General features: G+C 33.2%; 1 protein-coding gene and 1 long non-coding RNA gene across 3 annotated transcripts in view; one reads left to right on the forward strand and one right to left on the reverse strand.

Annotated features, from left to right (window-relative positions):
* MEIOB (meiosis specific with OB-fold) overlaps positions 1 to 13,553 on the reverse strand; it is a 42,917-nt gene extending 29,364 nt beyond the window's left edge. The window contains exons 1-4 of one of the 2 annotated variants that reach the window (XM_051969472.1): positions 13,477 to 13,553; positions 10,871 to 10,928; positions 8,937 to 9,068; positions 3,087 to 3,159 (exon numbers count right to left, since the gene is read on the reverse strand). In XM_051969472.1, the coding sequence (XP_051825432.1) occupies positions 3,087 to 3,159; positions 8,937 to 9,068; positions 10,871 to 10,928; positions 13,477 to 13,545 (332 nt within the window). In that variant the 5' untranslated portion in view covers positions 13,546 to 13,553. The remainder of the gene's footprint in view (positions 1 to 3,086; positions 3,160 to 8,936; positions 9,069 to 10,870; positions 10,929 to 13,476) is intronic. The other variant, XM_051969471.1, reaches the window with a different exon arrangement.
* The window catches only part of LOC127543403 (uncharacterized), a 78,989-nt gene continuing 64,810 nt past the window's right edge, over positions 7,815 to 21,993 (forward strand). The window contains exon 1 of the long non-coding RNA XR_007949225.1: positions 7,815 to 8,044. This is a non-coding gene — a long non-coding RNA (uncharacterized LOC127543403). The remainder of the gene's footprint in view (positions 8,045 to 21,993) is intronic.

Consider the following 21,993-nt stretch of genomic DNA (forward strand, 5'->3'; position numbering starts at 1 on the left):
CCACATATCAAAACATAAAATATTCAGTGAGTGCATACTATCTGCTCAACTCAGTGCTAAGAATTATCAGGAATCTTTTTTTTTTTTTTAAGTCTAATACACTAAGACAATTCCAAAAGACACATGGAAAATGCTACATGTATTTAGAGAAAGAACTGATGAAAATCTATTTTTTCTTAAAATAACTTTTTATTGATTGAACCCATGTTAGGGTAATTTTTTACAGCATTATTCCTTGCACTCACTTCTGTTCCGATTTTTTCCCCTCCCTCTCTCCACCCCCTCCCTCAGATGGCAAGCAGTCCTTTACATGTTAAATAGATTACAGTATATCCTAGATACAATATATGTGTGCAGAACCGAACAGTTCTCTTGTTGCACAGGGAGATTTGGATTCAGAAGGTCATTTATACCTTCTGAAGGGAAGAAAAACAAAAATGCAAGCAGTTTATATTCATTTCCCAGTGTTCTTTCTTTGGGTGTAGCTGCTTCTGTCCATTCTTGATCAATTGAAACTGAATTAGCTCTCTTTATCGAAGAGATCCACTTCCAACTGATGAAAGTCTAAATGCAGATAGAAGCATACTAACTTTTTTTTTTTAGAGGGGAAGGTTGCCTGTCTTTTCCCCTTTTTGTCTGTTTCTTCTTTCATCACATGACTAATATGGAAATATATTTTACATGACTGCACATATGTAACCTATATCAGATTGCCTGACATCTTTGGAAGGGGAAATAGGAAAGGAGGGATGGAGAAAAGACTGGAACTCAAAATCTTTCAAAAAATGAAAGTTGAAAACTGTATTTATATGTAATTGGAAAAAATAAAATACTATTAATTTTTTGAAAATAAAAAAGTATAATAAAAGAGCAAAGTTTATATTTAAGGAGATATATAAAAATAAGATGTTAAAGATGATACATGACAGTTAAGTCAAAAGGCAGCATATAATTAAATGTCAAATGAATGGTACAGAAAATTAATGGTATAGAAATTTAGAAGGAGAGAGCCATATGAATTTTTAATGAAGGAAGTAGTAATCGAATTTTACCTTGAAACTAGATGGATAAAATAGAGGTTAAAGAATTCTATCTGGGAGAAATGATGTGAAAAAAAGGGAGAATATGTGTAGATATTTGTGGTTCAAGTCAATAAGTAAACCCTTTAAGCTAGAATGCTGGGGACAAAATTGTAAAGGAAAGTTGGAAGAAGATTATAAAAGACTTTGAGTCCCTGGTCTTCTTGTCACACACAAAAATCACATTTATCATTCACAATCCGTCATAAATTCATAGTTAGAACTGGAGGGGCTTAAAAAGTCCAGACCCTTTATTAATAAGGAAACTGAGGACCAAAAAAGTAAAATTACTTAAGAGTACATAACACACTGACACCAAATCCAATATACTATTCTATTACACTGTCTTGGTCATTATATTTGCCCCTACCATTTCCTGGTTGCTGTATTTATACTTTTTGAATCTTTACCTTTATTTTTATTCTTATGAAACTGAGCATCTCCTGTTGCTTTTTGTCAAGGTGCAGTTTGCATGGAAGTAAAAAATATATAACTCAATGGCCCACATACACACAGGAATAAGCTAAACAGAGTAAATGATTTGAATGAAGTCCTTATGTTGTGCATATTATTCATCCTCTATATCTTTGCTTGCATAATTCTCTTCATTTTCATTTATTGAACTTCTCCTACCCATCCTTTAAATCACAACTTAAACATCACCTTCTCCAAGAAGCTTTCTATAGCAAGATAGGATCAAAGAAATTAGAACTGGAAAGGACCTTAAAAATAGTCTAGTAAATGTCCTTAAAAAACTGAGTCCAAAGAGAAAGAGGTTAAGTGACCTTGATTTTACCCATTATATTGGTAATAAAAGGAAGAACTAGAACATAGATTCAGATCCTTTGGCCCCAAAGCTAGTGTTCTTTCCACTATGCTATTCTGCCATTCATCAATCCCCATAGTAACATTCTTCCTTACTTGGTCAGTCAGTCTATCAGTAAACATTTACTAAGCATTTATTGTAAGCCAGGCACTATGCTAAAGACTGGAAATACAAAGAAAGGCAAAAGATAATAAGTGTCCTATAGAAGTTCACAGTCTATTGGGGAAGGCAACATGCAGACAGCTATATATATGAGCCAAATATAGGATAAATAAGAAATAAACACAAGGAAGGTATTAGAATTAAGAGGGATGAGGAAAGGTTTCCAGTAAAAACTTATTTGGGACTTTGAAGGAAGCCCAGAAAACTTGGAGATAGAGATGAAGATGGAGAGCATTTCAGGCATGTGAGACAGCCAGAAAAATTTCAAGAGTTAGGAGATGAGGAACAATTAGGAGGAAGTGTCACTGGATTTCAGAGTATTTGGATTAGTGTAGATGAAAGAAGCCTGAAAAGGTGAGAGGGATGGGAGGAGAAATAGGTTATGAAAAGTTCTGAATACTAAATAGCATTTTAATTTGATTCTCAGTTGATAGTATAAAGGCAATATTTATAAAAGGAAATGATAAGTATAGGTAATTATTTGAGATTATAAGAAACAGCACACAATATCTATCCTCTGAGGTCCAAGTAATTTAAAAACAAAAGGTTATACTAGAACTATCCTAACTTAAGTACAATGGTTGGAAGTATTAATGGGGATTCATGTCTCAGCCCTTACAATTGGATTATTGCTCTTGAAATAAGATTTTCTCTTCTTCCTTCAAAAATTTTTCTTAATACTGACTTCTCCAAAAAAGGTAAAGGAGTATTGCAACTTCATACTGAAGCAGTGAGAAGACAAATTTTTTAAGTGTTATTTTTCCTACATATTACTGTCATTAACAAAATATGAAAAACTAAGAATCAGAATCATCTCTCAGAATAAAAGCTACATTTTTTCTTCATAATGCAATATCTGTCATTGCATATTTACATAAACACTGAGAAATTACATGGTGTAGAATTAATCTTAGAGTTTTCAAATGAAGTGTACCACTTTGTAGCAATCTGTTTAATTTGATACTTAGATATCAACCTAATTGTACCAAAAAGATTCTAGGTCTCTGTTCTAAATTTACCTTGGAGTTGTAGGATTGAATTTTTCTTCTTTTTCTATTTCCTTTGTCTGCACTAATGGATTTTCAATTATCACTAAAACAGAAAGGTATAATATAATTCATAATGATAATAGCCATAGTAAAAATAAATAAAAAACAAGAAATGATTCTTAATGAAAAAGAATGGACACATATAGCAGTGAGTTTAAAATATTATTTTCCCCAAATTGTATAAACATGTTTTCATATTTGAAACTTTTGTAATTAAGTACAACATGAAGGTTATAATTTTTTTTTTTTACAAAATTGTCATATTTCTACAGTACAGATATAATCTTATAGCAAATACCATTAAAAAGTGTGGGCGTCTCTACAATAATAACAGAACTAGTATTCTGAGAGGCTGGGTTCATGTCCTGATATCTGATACATATTGGATGTATAATTGTGGACTAGTCTCAACCTCTCAGTGCCTCACACAGTTGTTGAGCTGCATTGGTGGAAGGAGTTTGTACAGGAGTTTCCCATACTGATTAAATCACAGATAAAGATGAACAACAAAAAAGTACTTTATATGTTCATAGTGTTTTTATACTATTTATAGAGTAATGGCACAGATGTTAAATTATTTGATTGTCATAACAACTTTGTGAGAGAAGACCTGTGTTCCATTCTAGTTGTCACTACCTAGTTAACTTTCAACCTTAAGTTTCCGCATCAGTAAAATAGAGGTAATACTCCACTATCTAGCTTATGGAGCTATCTGTTGTAAAGATTAAGTAAGACAACATATAAAAGGCTTTGTAAACCCTAAGATACTATCATTGTTGTTGTCAGCAGGGTAGAAACTATTATTCTTATTTCAAAGATCAGCACATTAAGGCTAACAAAGATTAAAGTTACATGATGGGAAGTCTGACTATATTAAAATTTCAGAGCTTCTGAAGATAACATAATGGATGATAACCATTGTTCTCTTAAAAAAAATTACTTGGAGTTACTGTCACAGACAGAGCAGTAGGCTGTTGGAAACAATGATTTCAGCCATATAGCATTTTTTTATGTTCATACCTAAACTGAGGAGGACCAACAGAAATATTACTTCAAGAATTGAATATCAGATTCCCTATAACAATCTTGTATAACTTCAAATACTTTCTTTGGTTCTCATTCAATTAACAATCATCCATAACAACTCTTATCATATATATATATATATATATATATATATATATATATATATATATATATATATATATATATATATATATATATATATTTATAGTATAATTGGGGAAAGAATGAAGAAAGCTGAACTGAGCCTGAGCTGAAATCTATATTCAACATTTATTAAATACTTATTATATGCAGAAAATTGTGCTAAAAGCTAGGTGAGTAGAAAATTTAGATAAGGCACAGTCCTTGGGTTCATAGTTTACTGATTAAAAGATAAAATAAACCTTTAAGATCCAAAAGACAGAGTACAAGGTAGTAATCGATGTCTTGATATTAGCAGTTATTTACAAGAAGCACACACTGCCTCCTAGGCCCAGGGGGCTATCTGGGATTCAATAGTTCAACTCCATTGATTTTTACCTTAGCTTTTAAGGGCTAAATTACATGGAGTTCTGGTAGAACCCATTGAAGATTGGGCTAGAATAGAGATGGCTTCTCCCTGGAACTAGTTAGTTTTGTCATTTGATTTTCATTTAAGTCAGTACCTGGATGAAATAGGCCTATGTCACTTTGGATAAAATCACTTTAACCTCTCTGAGAAACTTAACCTCATCTGTTAAATGAGGAAGTTATACTAAATCCATGAGCCTATGAGCTCTAGGATCAAGAACATTCACAACTCAATAACTATTATTAAGGCATGGATTTGGGCAAGAAATAGAACAGCAAGAACTGGTGAGAACATTTGTGGGATGGCTAGGTGGTACAATAAATAGAGTGCTACTCAGGAAAATCTGCCTCAGGGGCTTTTTAGCTATAATTTCCTAAGCAAATCACTTAATTTCTTTGGAACTATATCTATAAAATGAAGAGATTGGACTTGACCTCTAAAGTAACTTCTAATTCTAAATCTATTATCCTATGCTTTTCTTCAGAACCAAGAGCTCCCAGATAAAAGATGTATGTATATACTCCTACTGGCTTTTTGAAAGCCATGGAAAGATAAGCACCTGATGGAAGAGGACAGCAATGGCCAGTTCTCTTCCAAAAGAGGGAGTGGCTAAAGATGATTCTAAGCTTTTCTCCTTTGTTATTCCATCAAACTCTGCCTTACTCCAAAGTGCAACAAATTTACCTCTCACTCCTTCAATTCCTTTCAACTGCTCCTTAAGAAAACTACCATGTCTGTAAATTTTATGGCACTTTTCACTCCTTGTTTTTGTGTAGTAGTGTATACATCATATGTGTTATTGTTCAGTTGTTTCCATTATGTCTGACTCTTTGTGACCCCACTTAGGTGGGTTTTTTGTTTGTTTGTTTTTGGCAAAGATAGGGGAGTGTTTTGTCATTTTTCTTGGTAATTTTATAAATGAGGAAATTGAGGCAAACAGGGTTAAGTGACTTGCCCAAGATAACATAGCTAGTAAGTGTCTGAGGCCAAATTTGAACTCAAGTCTTCTTGATTCTAGACCTGGCGCTTTATCCACCTAACTACCTGTATATAGTTTTCCAATCTGGACTTACATTTTTAAGGTCTTCTTTTTTTGAATCCATTGGCATTTCCTTTTGCTTTAGATGGGAAATCATCTTTATTTAAAAAGCTGACATAGAAAAAGTAGATTCATATAGTTCTCCAGGAGCACATCCCCGTATAAGTCCCTTTGAGCCAAGTCCAGTTGTCTCCCTTCCTTCTAGGTAAAGATCATGCTCACATTCTTGGTTTTTGATTATTGGCTCTCAGGGACTCAGGTATCATTGAATCATCCTTAGTATTCTCCTCTTGGGAAAAGTTGAGCTGAACTGGGAGAAAAAACTTTTCAAGCATTTAGGACAGATTGTCTATCAGGTTTATCACTTTCTCACTATTCTTTGAATGTTGAAACTTCACCCAAATCTTAACCATTCTGGATAGGATGATCAAGAATTGCTCTAGCACCAGTAACTCTAGAATTTGTTCCTTTAGATAAATCTAATTTTAGATGAAGCTGTAACCTCCTTTGGCTCATTCACTTCTGGGTACTAAAACAATCTGAAGTTCTGTTAAGAGACCTTAAGATTAAATGTGTCTTTTCCTAGGATGATTATCTTTTCTCTGTGGATTCACTTCCTGTTTCTTCCTAATTTATCTGGAAATGGAATTGGATAGGTATCCAAGATAATCTAACTTTGGGACATTTTTTTTTCTAGATGGGGATCTTATCCCAGAATAAAAATCGAAATGTAACCTCCTCAAAGCCCATTGTTTTAGAACTCTCCTCATTGTTGGAGTTGAATGCCCTGCTTTGTGTGAAAATGAGAGACTGGGTAGAATTGGTGATGTGAGACAGCTCAGCCTTTATCAGTACCCCTTGGTGTTCTCCAAAGACCAGTAATATTCTTCTAAACTCCTCAAACTTCAGGACTGTTCAAATAGCAAGATATTCTAGGTTCTTCTGGCTTCTAGCTTCAAGAAAGAAAATAGAAGTGGTTAATCCTGCTTCATGTTGCTGAAGGAAAAAGATTCTGGGAAGACACATGAAAAGCTAAAAGTCTCCGTCATGTTCCTATCTAGCTTGCTACTCTACAGATTTTGGGGAGTTTCCCCCTAAAAAAAATCAGGAATTTAAGTCTTTAGTTTTACTTATTCCTTCCTATGCTGTAGAATTTAAATAAATGTAAGTAGAAAATAAATAGAAACAGAAAAAAGCTGAAATTTATATATTTAAAATTTCACATTTTGTGTATGCCATCTTTTGGTCATCCACAAAAATTTGACAGTGTGTATTCCTAATGGTTGAGCTGACTTATTTTGTTCCCAATGGGAGAACTTTTTCATTCTATATTTCTATTATATATTCTCTTATGCATATTATCTCTGATTTCTGTTTTACTAAGATATGGATGAATGAGTTTTTTGCTATTTGCTATGTGTGTATATTATGGAACTGGTATTTTGTGGGAAAGGGGTCAGGTCTTGGATATAGAGCTTGAGGTCTCCCTTCTTCTAATAACAAAAATATCAAGGAGATCAGAAGTTAGAGGAAACCTGACCGATTGCCCAGATGAACAATATTTAAGGGAGCAGATAGATCTAATTCTAACCTTTCTCTCATTCCCCACTCTAAGGAGAACAGAGCAGTCTCTAACCCCAACCTCCTGCTTCACCTCCTGGAAAAGATGAATTTCTTCCCTGGAGAAGGGTGGGGGAAGAAGAGGCTAGAAATATCTATTCTGTCTGCCTTCCTGGCACATAATAACAAGCCCTTATCATAGGTGGCCTTCACTACACTAGTAATACACAAACTCATTACCTGTATGTTCACTAAGGGGCCAGGCCAGTCCTTTTCAAAGTCAGGCTATAGTCCCACCAAGGAATCCTAAGCATAAGCTCTCCATATCCGATGAATGATAAGCACAAAGGGTTGGGGGGGGGGGGGGAAGGGGGAAGGGAAATAGATATTTCTAAATAGTACCAGGAGGCTATGTGTGCACATTCTTAGGCCCATACATTAAACCTCCACAGCCGGAACTGCCAAACTACAATTCCCAGAATCCTGCAGGCTGTTTTCCGTTTCCAGGAGGATCTAAGAATTCTAGTCTCCCATATGTTCTGCTTTCTAAACTCCCAAATTTCCTTTCTGCTATTCTCTGAAGATCTGTTTGTTACTTTCCTATAGCTTTACCTCACATTTCCCTACCTACCTTAAAAAATCCTAATTTGCCAATCCAGCCAGAAATTCCACTGGCCTAAAGCAAATCATGTTAAAAAGGAAGAAAAATGTTAAAAGTTTTAAAATTCGTGGGTGCAAGCTATACCAGAGGGGGTAAGTTGTGGCTGGAGGGGGAAACATTTGTGAATATTCATAATATTCTGTATTTGAGTTAAAAAAAAATACTTTTTGATTTTAGCTTCAGTTTGTAGCACTGAAGAATCAACATGGCCACAATAGAGGTTTCTGTAAATATGAAATTTAAGTAAGAAGTGTGTCAAATAAAGTAATGCTATAATTAATTACTGTGATAGTAAAGTGGATGTCATATAAAGTTCAGTGGATTTTAGGGACGAGGGACTAGGGAGGGAATAGTTGAAGAGGGAAAAATTGTGTGGAAGTGGGATTAGAATTGTTCTGCAAATCCAGAGAGGATTGTACTTAAAGGATGGAAATTCCAGGGAAACAGATTTTACCTGGAAAAAAAAAACCTCTTTATAATAATAGCTAGTTTTTATGTAGTGCTTAAGCCTGATAGCATTTGATTCTGGAAACAGCAATGGAATGTAGGCATTATTTTCATTTTGCAGAGGAGAAAACTGAGGCTGAGAGGGGTTTTAATAACTTAGAATCACTTTAAGGTACAATGTGCTATCTTATATAGATAGTGAGTTTCTTGTTCTGGAAATTGTTTACCTAGAGGCTAGATGACCATCTGCCAGACAGTTAGGGATGTGGTAGTGTGGATACATATTTCAGGTAAAGGTCAAACTTGGACAATTTCTGAAATTCCTTACAATCCTGAGATCCTACGATAAAGAATGCTAATTTGCAGTTTATATATTTTATTTTAATTATTTGACTTAGATTATGTAGATAACTAATAAACCTGGATTAAAATAGTTCAATTTATGTCTTTAGAAGAAAAGCTGGTTTATGTAGACTGCAAACATTAATATCCTAGGAAAGAATTGTCATAACAATAAATGAAAAATAAGTAACTTACCACTGTCACCTACTCTAAAGCTTCTGGAAAGTGATTTGATATAATTTTCCTTTCCCCAGGATGTTACATTTATAAAATAAGTTGGTGAATCTCGAATGGTGAAGTTAAAAGTGTACCTTTCTGATCCAATATCTAAAGAAAAAAAAAGATAAAAGCTTTCAGTTTTTAAATGTAAAAGTTTGGTTCCATTAATTCTTATTATTATGTGAATTAATCCAGATGCCAAGTAAACAGTACCCAATTAATATATACCAATTACAAATTCTTTATACTCTTATGGATTTCATTTGTGTGAATTTCCTACACTAATACAGATCCCAATTTATACCTACCTTCTCATCCTGTGAAATTATATGTTGTAATTTATTGACTTGTAAAACAAATTGGAGAATTGAGCCAACTCTGAATTCATGGCAAACCTCTTCCTCCTCTTCCCTTTCCTCAATTTTCTGTCCATTATGGATGTGTGTGTGTGTGTGTGTGTGTGTGTGTTTTTAACTTGAATGATTCAAAAAGTTACTTCAGTTTTCTCTTTCACTTTGTGCAGTCTTAATTCCAAAGTATTGAATCAGAACAAAGGGTTTGTGCTTTTGAGTGATGGCTTGATGAATACCACAAGGGGTCAGTAAATATTTTAATGACTTCTGGTTCCTGTAGCAGTAGGATTGCCTTGAAGCACTTAGGAATCAGTCTGGATTCCTTATGTTGTTCTAATAATTCTTTTGTCTTTATACTTATAAGTGAAATTTGGGGATCTGATTTATAGTATAAATCATGTATATTTTTGAATGTAGCTGTATTAGTGCTGTTGATTTGTTTAAAAAATTCTTCATTACATGTCTTTAAAATGAATGGGAGAAAAAACTGAAAATAAAAAATAAAGGTTGCATCAATATCGTAGGATTGATTACATAAATTAGATTAATATGTCACAATTACCAAAATGAGTAAAATAAAAGTAGAATTTTTTCTGCCAAAATCCTTGACAAATTTAAGTCTTTAGCTTTACTTATTCCTTCCTTTGCTATAGAATTTAAATAAATGAAAGTAGAAAATAGAAACAGAAAAAAGCTGAAATTTATATATTTAAAATTTCACATTTTGTGTAGGTCATCTTTTGGTCATCCACAAAAATTTGATAGTGTATATATTCAAACGTCCAATTCCAGTTTAACAATGTTTCTATAAAAGCAAAATGCAAATTTAGTTTAGTCAGCATGATGAAAAAAACTCAAAAGAAGGCATAACATTTAAAAAAAACATTGTTTTTAATGGAATTTGGAGGTCTTATTTAGTATGCAAAAACAAAACATGTAACTGACAGACAACTCCATTTAAAGAAGCTATTTGAAATCATATAGACATAGTTATATAGAATTTACATCACTAAGAGAAGATGGTATAAATCACTAAAGATGCAAGGGATATGAGAAAATAAATTGAATTTCTTGAAATTTGTATAGTATATTTAGAAGTTACTATATATTCATGCATGTTCTGAGAATAATTATTAAAGTTAAAAATAATACAGGATATAGTAGAAATAGTTAAAAGGCGAAAAATGTAGTCAAATGAATTTTTTCCAAACTCAATCTTAAATAACTCAATCCTAAAGAACTTTTTTTTCACTTAATTAACTAGTTCACTGATTAAACTGACCAAATCAGCTAGTTGTTTTGGTATTATATTATAACCATAACCTTGAATAATTATTCTCTAGAAACATCAAATAACTTTTATCATCAAATAACATTTCTTGAGTATTTTCACATACATGACTCTTAATTAGGCACTTTATCAAACAGAGAAACATGGTTTTTGCCCTTTAGGAGTTTAACATGCATGACAAATTCAATCATTTAAATATCCTTGGATCTAATCATACAAACTTAAGTTACAGCTTATGAAAAATAAAGAGTTAAATATAACTCTACTTTTTCTGTCTGGAAAGCCTTTGACATCTGTTTTCCCAATAACCATACCGATTATACTCTGAAAAACAAAAAGGTTATAGAACCAATATTAAACACAGATGTACATGGTAAATTTGATTTCATGGACTTGTTATATTTTACTGGTTATAACAAACATATTTTTGACTAGTAATAATTTAAAAGCATTTATTCTAGGGTGGCATGTAAATGAACAATATAAACATTAAATAGCATAAGTACTAATACAAAGTAGTTGGATAGCTAACTGCCTTACAAATATAATATAGCACTAACCATGTTTCTACTTTATTTTTAATCACTAGGTGGAGCACAGTAACTATCCTATGCTTTAGATACTTAACTGAATTCATTCAAAGCACATGTATAATGCAATTTAATTTCCTAAGGCCTTCAAAGCTTTCTTTTATATAGGATTTTTTTTTTGACAATTCACATAAAATTGCTTCGTTCCTTAATCTAAACGTGCTGGATAGTAACATAAATTAGATTGTAACAAAACCTGTATATTGCAGCTGATAAATCAAAGTTATAAGCTCTAGTTCTTAAAATCTAGGTAGGTCATTAAATATCTTCTTTAAAACTTTATTGTTTATTTTAGTGTCTACCAAAAAAAAAAAAATTAAAACACTTAAAAAAAGCCAAGATTACTAGCTTTTCTTACAAAGGATAAACCCATGCTTATATTAATAGTTCTAGCAGCTGTTGTTCATGTGGCAATAATTTGTTGCACTCAAACTTTAAAGAATTCCACATCCTAACCGAACTGCTGGCTACCCCTTTGCATTTTTGACTAATGTTACTATTTCTTTAACTCTATATGAATACAGGGAACCCCTCTGAACTTTACTGGGGAAACTCAGCTTGCTGAAATATTGGAAAAAAATTTTGACTTCTGAATCAGGCAACTAAGAATCAATTTATAACTAAGATTAAACTTTGAAATTCAAATGATGGAAGTTATTTATAGGCACTTCTTCCATTAAGAAAACTAGACAATCAAAGTTAGAAAACAAGCAAATAGGGGTGTGTCATTATTTGCTTTATAAAAAGAGATTCTTCATTATACAAATGTATTCATTCCAGATTTTTTTTGTTAATTCCTCTTGTGCATTTAAGTTTCTTCAATTTACACCCATATACACACATTTAATTGACATATAAATTTCAGGAAACCATAAATCCATCTAATTTATCTATGAGGGTATGCATTTGTCTATGTGTGTATGCATGTGCACACATGAGCACAAGTTCTAAATTAAATACAGCTCAAGAACTTGGGGAGAGAATAAAAAAATTAATACCAATGCAAAACAAAATTAAATCAGTAAGATTAGCTTTGAGAAGAAACTGACTCCAAGAAATTATTTGTAAATATGTTCCTGATAAGATTATGGGGATTCCCCAGTCCTAGCAAGTGCTTCTTAAATCTCACAAAGCAGATGAAATTATATTTAATGTAAGAAAAGTTGTGATCTAATTAATTGTAAAATATTTGAGTTGATGTCATCACAAAAGAAGGATAGAGATTTTCATGGAGTCTAGAAAAAAAAAGAATCAAAGAGTTAGATTTTTGTATTTCTTGAGCACTATCCAGGAGAGAAAGTGATCTGATGGTAATGACCACTACTAACAATTATCTAGACAGAAATATCCCTAGAGTAGAGAAAGGTAATTCATCAGGCTTGACAGAAATATCACTTAAGAATAACTGCCTTTGCTCTAATTCTATTGTCACCAATTAGCCTTCAGATCTATAACTTTAGTCTCCTGAGTGGATCTACCCACTAGAAGGGAATGCCTTGTGCAAATAACCAGTACTAGTAATCCCGCCTGATATATCACCCATTATAAATTAATAAAGTGGCATTCTGGTTTATAAATCCTTCTCTAGTGAGTTTAGTCAGCATGAATTGATTCCTTAGAGCTTTGTCACCACTGGGTGAACTAATAAAATCAAGATTCAAAACCTGCAAAGCTAAGGACCAGGCCCTGGGATCACAATGTAGACATGCTGTGAGCTCAGCCTAACAAGCTAGACAGCTTTCTTTTCTCACCCCCTTCTTTCTCTTCCACCATTTATATCCTCTGTGAAAATTGAGAATTCCTGTAGTGTGAAATTAATTTATGTTTCAATCCAACAATTCAATTCAACATGCTTCTTGTGAAAGAATACTTGAGATATTTCCTTAAATCCATCATAATAACATAATCTAAATCTGTAATTGTAGTCACCTGGAGATCATACTGTACAAAAAAATCTTTTCGCTTTATAATGCTGAGTTTGACTAAATCTCTCAATTCAACATTCAACTAAAATGATATAAGGAAGTTTCTAATAATTTCAAAAATTAATTACCAATTATATTGTATTAATCAATACAATCACATAGACTCCCCTATAAATAACAGAAGCATTCGTTTTCATTTTTGTAGGATATATACAAAGAAGCTGGGGTACTTTATATCAGACAATTATACTAATTCATTGGATATCTATATACATGTGAATTACATAATTTTGAAATAATGTAATCTCATAATATAAAATTTCATTAGAAAATAAGAAGTATGTCAATGAAACTTACAGGACGGGCTAGATTTGGTCGCAGATCTGAAAGTGTAATAAAGTTCTGTGCTAAAAAGCAGTTTGCCATTCTTTTATCTGTAATTTTAGAAAAATAATTTGGATATGTAAATATATACTTAAATACATCAAGAAAGTTTATGGTTAAAAAGTTAAAATTTTTCCTTTAAAAAATTACTTAATATTAATAATGTTATTTATATGATTACATAACCTATTCTCTGGGAAAAAATTAAACAATCACAAATATAACCATGAAGAAAATAATGAAAAAATTCTTTTGCATTTTTTACATGGAATAATTACATTTTAAAGTTGATCTTTTATTATTCAAAAATGATTTGGCAAGGTAAGGGACAATTCAGTGATCCATTTGCTAAGAAAAATGTTTCATGAACTTTAAAGCAATATGAAAATTTAGTATAATTTAAATAACATAAAAACTTTTTAAAATATAGCAAAATCACATTTATAACACCCTCATTCTTTGCATTGTTATACCATGAGCCAAATTACATGTCAGATACACATAGAAATGGATAGTACCCTAAATGTGGCATTTAAAAAGAATTTATATATTTCTTATTAGATTGTAAACTTCATGAAGATAATTACATTTTATACATCTTTGTATCACCCACACAGTACCTGCTACATAGTATGTATTCAATAAACATTTTTTTGAGAACAATATGATAAAGATATTTTTGGTTACCTTTTATATTCATCATATTTTATATAGTCATTATACTGCAGTTCACTGCAGTGAAAATATTAGCTTTCTCAAACTAACATGTGTGGTTACTTTTTCACTTTCTAAACCACAGATTTTTTCAAGGAAGACCATATATTTATTGTCAAGTCATTATGAATAAGCCCTCTGAGAACCCCATTATTGTAGGCTTTTAAAAAAATTTCTAACCAGAGTATTCCCTATGGCATGAGTACCATTTAAATGGTGTTGTGATTTTCAGTATATGCTCTCTGATGCTAGAGAAAAATGACTGGCTAGTAGATGTTTCTAAGTATTTTGTCCTGTGTGAAATCTTTCTGGGAAGAAGATCAGGCTTGGTCTGATAATGACTTCATTGTATTTTTTCACTCTGAAATCCCTGGCACTTTTCAAACCTATCATTTCATAAGGTCATAGAACTGGAAGTAGATTTGTGAATCTGTTGCTAGATTTTTTGGAGTGGAACTACTAGATGCATGTGTACTCTATGTGTATTTTTTAAAAAAATCCAACACTGACCATCAGTCTTGTGAGGCTTAGTAGTTAATCTTCTTGAAGGTCTAAAATTCACAAAGTCCCTTCCAGATTTATGATTCTGTGATTCAGTGAACATAAACTTATTTGAACATAGTTATATGCTTGTGTTATTTAATAGATATCAAAAAATGAAATGGTTTGTTCCTGTAAATATTTTAGAAATAGAGAAACAGGTTAATCAAAGAATATTGATTCAGTTTTATAATGTAATGACTATGAAATATTTGAAATGTTCTAAAGTAAATTTTTAATTTGAGATTAACACAAGATTGATGACATCAATTACTTAACTAAATAATATTTAAGCATACAACTAATTTCATTTTTGTGTTTGTTTTATTTGAATAACTTGCATCTCCTGTCTCTTAACATGGATAATTCCCAAAGAACTCAGGGAACATATCAGTCTTTTCACCTTTATTTTTCAATGAAGCACCTGACTAAAATCTAGTGGAAGACCTCTCTTTCACAGGGATCTCCATAACTGAAGGAAAGCAATGTGACAGTAGAGGGATAAGTATTGGTTATGAAGCCAGAAGCCCTTGGTACAAAATCTAGTTCTGTCACTTAATTTGTAAAGCCCTCAGAAATTTCCAAGATTCATGTTCATATGTCTGTAAAATTTACCTTTGGTGTTTTTCGCAGAAAGTCACAGACTCTTAGAATTAGAAGGAACTTCAGAGACCATTTAGTCCAACTTGAAGCTGAACAAAAATTCCCTCTATAATAACAGATAACTGATCATTTAGCTTTTGCTTAAATTGGGGGGGGTCTACTACCTCTTTAGACACCCCTACTACATTTGGATAACAATTTTTTAAAAATAACTTTTTATTGACAGAACCCATGCTAGGGTAATTTTTTACAACATTATCCCTTTTACTCTCTTCTGTTCCGATTTTTCCCTTCCCTCCCTTCACCCCCTCCTTCAGATGGCAAGCAGTCCTATACATGTTAAATAGGTTACAGTATATCCTAGATACAATATATGTGTGCAGAACCGAACAGTTCTCTTGTTGCACAGGGAGAATTGGATTCAGAAGGTATAAATAATCCCGGAAGAAAAACAAAAATGCAAGCAGTTTATATTCATTTCTCAGTGTCCTTTCTTTGGGTGTAGCTGCTTCTGTCCATCCTTGACCAATTGAAACTGAGTTAGATCTCTTTGTCAAAGAAATCCACTTCCATCAGAATACATCCTCATACAGTATCGTTGTTGAGGTATATAATGATCTCCTGCTTCTGCTCATTTCACTTAGCATCAGTTCATGTAAGTCTCGCCAGTCCTCTCTGTATTCATCCTGCTGGTCATTTCTTACAGAACAATAATATTCCATAACATTCATATACCACAATTTACTCAACCATTCTCCAATTGATGGGCATCCATTCATTTTCCAGTTTCTAGCCACTACAAACAGGGCTGCCACAAACATTTTGGCACATACAGGTCCCTTTCCCTTCTTTAGTATCTCTTTGGGGTATAAGCCCAGTAGAAACACTGCTGGGTCAAAAGGTATGCACAAATTTGATAACTTTTTGAGCCTAGTTCATTTGGAAAACAAATCGCTGGAATATTTTTCCTCATAGCAAATCTAAATTTGCCTCTTTGCATCTCCCATCTATCACTTCTGGTTCTGTCTTCCAGGACATAGCAGATAAAGTGTAATCCTTCTTCTGTAAGATAGCCCTTTAAAAATTTGAAGTCAGCTATCATTTTCCACAAACAGTTTCTTCTCCAGGATAAACATCCTGAATTCTTTCAGCCAATCTTCTTATTACATGAGAGGCAATTCACCATGCTGGCTTCCTTTCTCTGGATCAAAGGTTCTTAACTATTTTTGTGTCAAACATCTGATGAAATCTAAACTAGAATAATGTTTTTGAAAGCATAAAACACATGGGATTACAAAAGAAATCAATTAGATTGATAATTATCAAAATCTCTTTTTTAAAAAGTTCATCACCCTTAGGGTAAGAACCTTTGTTCTAGTTGTCCTACAGTTTATCAATGTAATTTCTAAAATGTGACTCCTACAACTAACTACCCAGTTTCACCAGGGTAGGGTGCAGTGGTACTGTCACTTCCCTTGTTCTGGACAACACTTTTAAAAATACAGCCTAAGGTCATATTAGCTTTTTTTTTTTTTTTTTTAATTGCCACACCACACTATTGACTCATTGACTTTATAATCTACTAAAAAAGCAACCACTAAAAACTTCTAGATCTTGGCAACCGTGGACTAATTATAGCTTCCCTGCCTTGTAGTTGTAAAGCTGAATTTTCTAAGATTTAAGATTTATGCTTATTTCTATTAAAGTTCATCTTTTTAATAAGCAGTGTGCTGCCAAGGAAAGATCATCTATTCTGAAGTAAGAAGCCCTGAGTTCTAAACTTCACCTCAATTCTTACTATGTGTGTTAACTTGGGCAAGTTACTTCCATGAGCTTCAGTTTCTTTGATGATGTCTCATGTCCCTTCTTGCTCTAAATCTGTGGCACTACAAAAATTAATCCAATGGTTTAGCCTATCAAAATCTTTTAAAACATTCAGTTAGCTATCACTTTAATTTTGTGTCATCTGTATACATATTTATCATGGCTTTATCCAAATCATTGATAAAAACGTAAACTAGTGGAGCACCAAGCATAGCTCCTGAGTGCTTTCCATTAGAGATTGACTTCTAGGGGGGGAAAAAGAGAGATTGACCTCCAAGTAGATATTGTTATTAATCATTACTCTTTGAGTTTACTCTCTCTACTAATTCTGAATTAATTTGTGATTTATAAAGTTTTCTTATATATTCATTTAATATTTTAATATTAAAAACCTATCTCAGAAAAGACTTATCATTTAAAATGCATGTGAAATATGCTTTGAATAGGATTGTATAATTTTTCTCTGTACAGCTTGTTCAATGTAAAGATATTGATAAAAGATATAAAAGATTTAACTTTGCTGCTCATAATGACTCCTCCCCTTTCAACATATTTTTATTTGCTTGATAAATAATAAAATGAGAAATCTCATAGGAATATTTATTTCCATGTCAGCTGTTTTTAATTTTTTTGTATGTGTCAGACTCCTTTAGCAATACGGTAAAGCCTTTGTTCTCCTCAGAATATGCATTTTAGATGCATAAAATACATAGTATAACAAAGGAAAGCAATAAAGAAAAAATTTTTTTTCCTATTCAAGATCAAGGATTTCCTGAAATCTGGACCTCAGGAGAGAATGGAAGAATCTTGGTATGATAAATCAAAATAAGTAAACTCAGAGTAGGCAAGTTTAAATGGTTTAACTAAGGCTATAGAGCTAACCTAATTATTTGAACCCAGGTCCTCTTACTTTTAGACTTGTTGAAGCATGCTTTTCATGGAGCATATTAGTCAACAGTTATACAACCTGACAGTCCTCCTTTATTAGGACACCTCCTTATTAGCAGTTTTATTCAGTTTGGAGAAAGGTAAAAGTGGGGGACATTTGGGCCCGAAGTCTCAAACTTTTCTTAGACGTTATTTTAACTTGTTATTTAACTAAGAAGGAGCCTAAGGCCCTGAGAGAGGAGGCCATTTTTTGTTGGAGAGGAATTCTAACCCAGGGTTCCAGATTTGGAAACTCTTGCTTTCTCCCTATTGTGTCCCAGAGTTCTACTTCCCCATTCCCACGCACAACACCCCCACACGGGGCCTATTTTTCCCTTCTCTTTAAACTCAGTTACCTTTAGTCGGTGTATTGTGTTTAATACTGAGGGTGAGGGCCCAAATCTTATTTATTATTTTCTCCTCGGGCAAAGCTGGCATAGAGCATGCGTAGTAGGCATTTAACAAATGTTATCTGTCAATGTCTTGCCTTGCAGGTTAATTGGATTTAAATAGGGGAGGGCTGTGCAAAGTCACAGTCACTTTCTTCTCAGAAAGAGATCAAGACGACTGGAGATGGCGGAATGCAATTTAACAAATTAAAGGCATGAACAGAAACTTATAGATTCCTACATAACCAGCCAGGTTCCATAAGCTGACTCCACACTCATATTTCTTTGACGAATTTAAATGAATAAATGCCTGCTGTTAATAAGCCAGTCGTGCTCAGTTGAAACACTGTGGGCAAAGACTGGGCTGCTCCTCTCACCATCTTCTGACAGAAAAAAGCCTTCTCTAAGGAGGAGACCCCTGAGCTGAGAACCCCGCTGTCGCCCGTCCCCTCCCCCGTAAATTCGGCTTCTTCGAGAGGGAGTCGCACCCACCCTTGCCAGTTCTGGCTTCCAGTTCTGAGTAGGGGTCGGTTTGGAGAAGGGCCGGAATCGGTATGGAGAAGCCCCGGCAGCTGCAGCGATCGCTTCCCGCCTTCTCCGAGGCTCGCGCCTAGTGTTCGCCCGCGTGCCACTTCCCGCGTCGTCAGCCTCGCGAGACTTTGAGCGCTCTCTCCCTTCTTCCCTTTACTGCGTCCCGCGCGCATGTGTGTTGGCGCTTGGCGCGCCTCAGTATGCTTCTCTAGGGTGTTTAGGGGTCTTGGTTCCCCGAGCTAGGAATTTCTCTGCTGCCTACTTTCCCCTTTTCCATTTTTGGAGAGATCAGACTGGGAGTATTAGGCCACCTGTTTAATTTATTTCTGTGAGAAGGAAGCCCCAAGGAATCAGGGTAAATGAAAGTTGTTTTTTTTTTTTTTTAAATCAAAAGTTCTCTCTTTTTTTAATGAAAAATTTTTCAATATTTTATTTTTTCCAAATATATAAAGATAATTTTCAACATTTATTTTTGTAAGACTTTGTGTTCCAAATTTTTCTCCCTCCCGTACTCCTCCCTCCTCCTTAAAACAGCAAGCAATCTAAATTAAATATGTGCAATTCCTTTAAACATATTTCCATATTTGTCATGTTGTGCAAGAAAAATCAGACCAAATTGGGGAAGGGGGGGGAACCCAGAATGAAAAAAAGCAAACAAAAACAGGTGAAAATACCATACTTTGATGCACATAGATTGGGGAGTCTTAAAGACCAAAGATGTGCACTCTAACCCATGACTCACTTCTGCATAGTCTGAAGAGGGATTTTCCCTCAGAAAGTGCAAGTCCAGAAGGAATCTGAGGTAGCAAGAAGGGAAGGATTGGGATTGCTCCCTCCTCTTATTCCTAATGGGGTGACAATCTCAGACCTACCTAGGGAGAAGATGAAAAGCTTTTAGATTTAACTCTTGAGTTGGTCAAAACTTTCAAGCTACTTTAAAAAATTAAAAAGAAAGTAGACGCATAAACAAACTTAGGTGGGTAGATAGCACACCCAAGAGCTGCTGGGACAAATAGGATCCACTTTAAAAGTTTTAGACCCAGGAAATATTTGTACTTTGTATCACAAAGGATTTTATTCTAAGCCTTGTATCCATATGATGCAGAAGACCTTTTATAAGATACAATGGCTAGAGCTAGGTGATCCTCTCAGTCTCAGTTTCTTCAATAAAATAGGATTATGATAAAGCTCATAAAGTTGATATGAAAATCAAATGAGATAATCTTAAAATACTATATCCATACTAGCTATTGTGTTTAGTCAATACAAATATTTGTCAATTATAAGATACAATGGCTAGAGCTAGGTGATCCTCTCAGTTTCAGTTTCTTCAATAAAATAGGATTATGATAAAGCTCATAAAGTTGATATGAAAATCAAATGAGATAATCTTAAAATACTATATCCATACTAGCTATTGTGTTTAGTCAATACAAATATTTGTCAATTCATTATTATAAAGTCTACTAAATGTATCTCAGACTTACATGAACTGATGCTGAGAGAAGGGAGCAGAACTAGGAGAACATTGTACACACAACAATATTGTGTGATGATCAGCTATGATAGACTTAGCACTTCTCAGCAATATGGCGATCCAAGAAAATTCCAATAGACTTGGGATGGAATTGTCATCTGCATCCAGAGAGAGAACTATGGAGACCAAATGTGAATGAAAGTATATCATTTTCACCTTTTTCTTTCTTTCTTTCTTTCTTTCTTTCTTTCTTTCTTTCTTTCTTTCTTTCTTTCTTTCTTTCTTTCTTTCTTTCTTTCTTTCTTTCTTTCTTTCTTTCTTTCTTTCTTGTTTTTTTTTCTGATTTTTCTTACACAATATGATAAATATGAAATATGTTTAAAAGGATTGTATAGTCTGCGTTGCTTGCTATCTTAGGGAGTGGAGAGGTGAGGGAGGAAGAAAAAATCTGGAACACAAAGTCTTCCAAAAATAAATATTAAAAACTATCTTTACATATATTTCAAAAAATGTGTCGAGAGGATCACTGATTGTTCTATGGTGCTCTCAAATGCAGATATTGGTTATGATTATTTAGGTCATTCCCCTTCTAACTACATGAAGACAATATAAATTAGGTGTATATAGTGGGAAATAAATTCAAGCTTTGATTGTGTTTCAGTAGAGGCTTTTAGCTCAACTTTCAATTAAACCTATCAATAAGCATTTAACAATGTGCTTTATCTGTCTTCTAGGCCCTAGAGCAAAAAAAAAAAAAAAAAAAAACAAAAAAAAAAAACAAACCACAATAATTCTTGTTATCAGAGAGTTTACCTTCCAACAACCAGAAATTTAATATGTGTGTATTTTAATGTATTTAACATGATTTTAAATCATATAAAATTGAAAAAAATTGCTATCATTGTCTTTAATGATACCTTTTGACAATATTTATTTCAATATTTTAGCTATGTTATATTAAAACATATTTTAATAATATATTAATAATCAGGACTCAGAAAAGTTATGTTCTTTTACAAGCCAGATCTACTAAATTTGTCACCAACAATATTGAGAGTGACCTCAGACAGTAGCTATGTGATCTTGGGCAAGTCATTTGTCCCTGTATGCTTTAGTTCCTCATCTGTGAAATGTGCTAGGAAAAAAAATGTTAAACTACTCTACTATTTTTGCCAAGAAAATCCCAAATGGGGTCATAAAGAGTTAGACACAACTGAAACAATGAATAGCAATTTAATACATGTGAAACTAGTTTATAATTATTGATAGTACCTTAAAAAAATGAGCCCTGATGTCATAAAACTAAACTTTGATCCAATATTACAAGAGATTTGCCAGTTAAGTTTTGTTTAATATTATCAGAATATAGGCTTTAAAATATCAGTTATTAATCTTTTACAATGGGATAAATTAAGTTTATTGTTTAAAATGGCATTTTTGAAGGATTAAAATGTTTCTCTTACTTTATTTGTAAATTAATGAAAA

This window comes from Antechinus flavipes, chromosome 1 (genome assembly GCF_016432865.1).
Source record: "Antechinus flavipes isolate AdamAnt ecotype Samford, QLD, Australia chromosome 1, AdamAnt_v2, whole genome shotgun sequence".
In the NCBI taxonomy this organism is placed as follows: domain Eukaryota; kingdom Metazoa; phylum Chordata; class Mammalia; order Dasyuromorphia; family Dasyuridae; genus Antechinus; species Antechinus flavipes.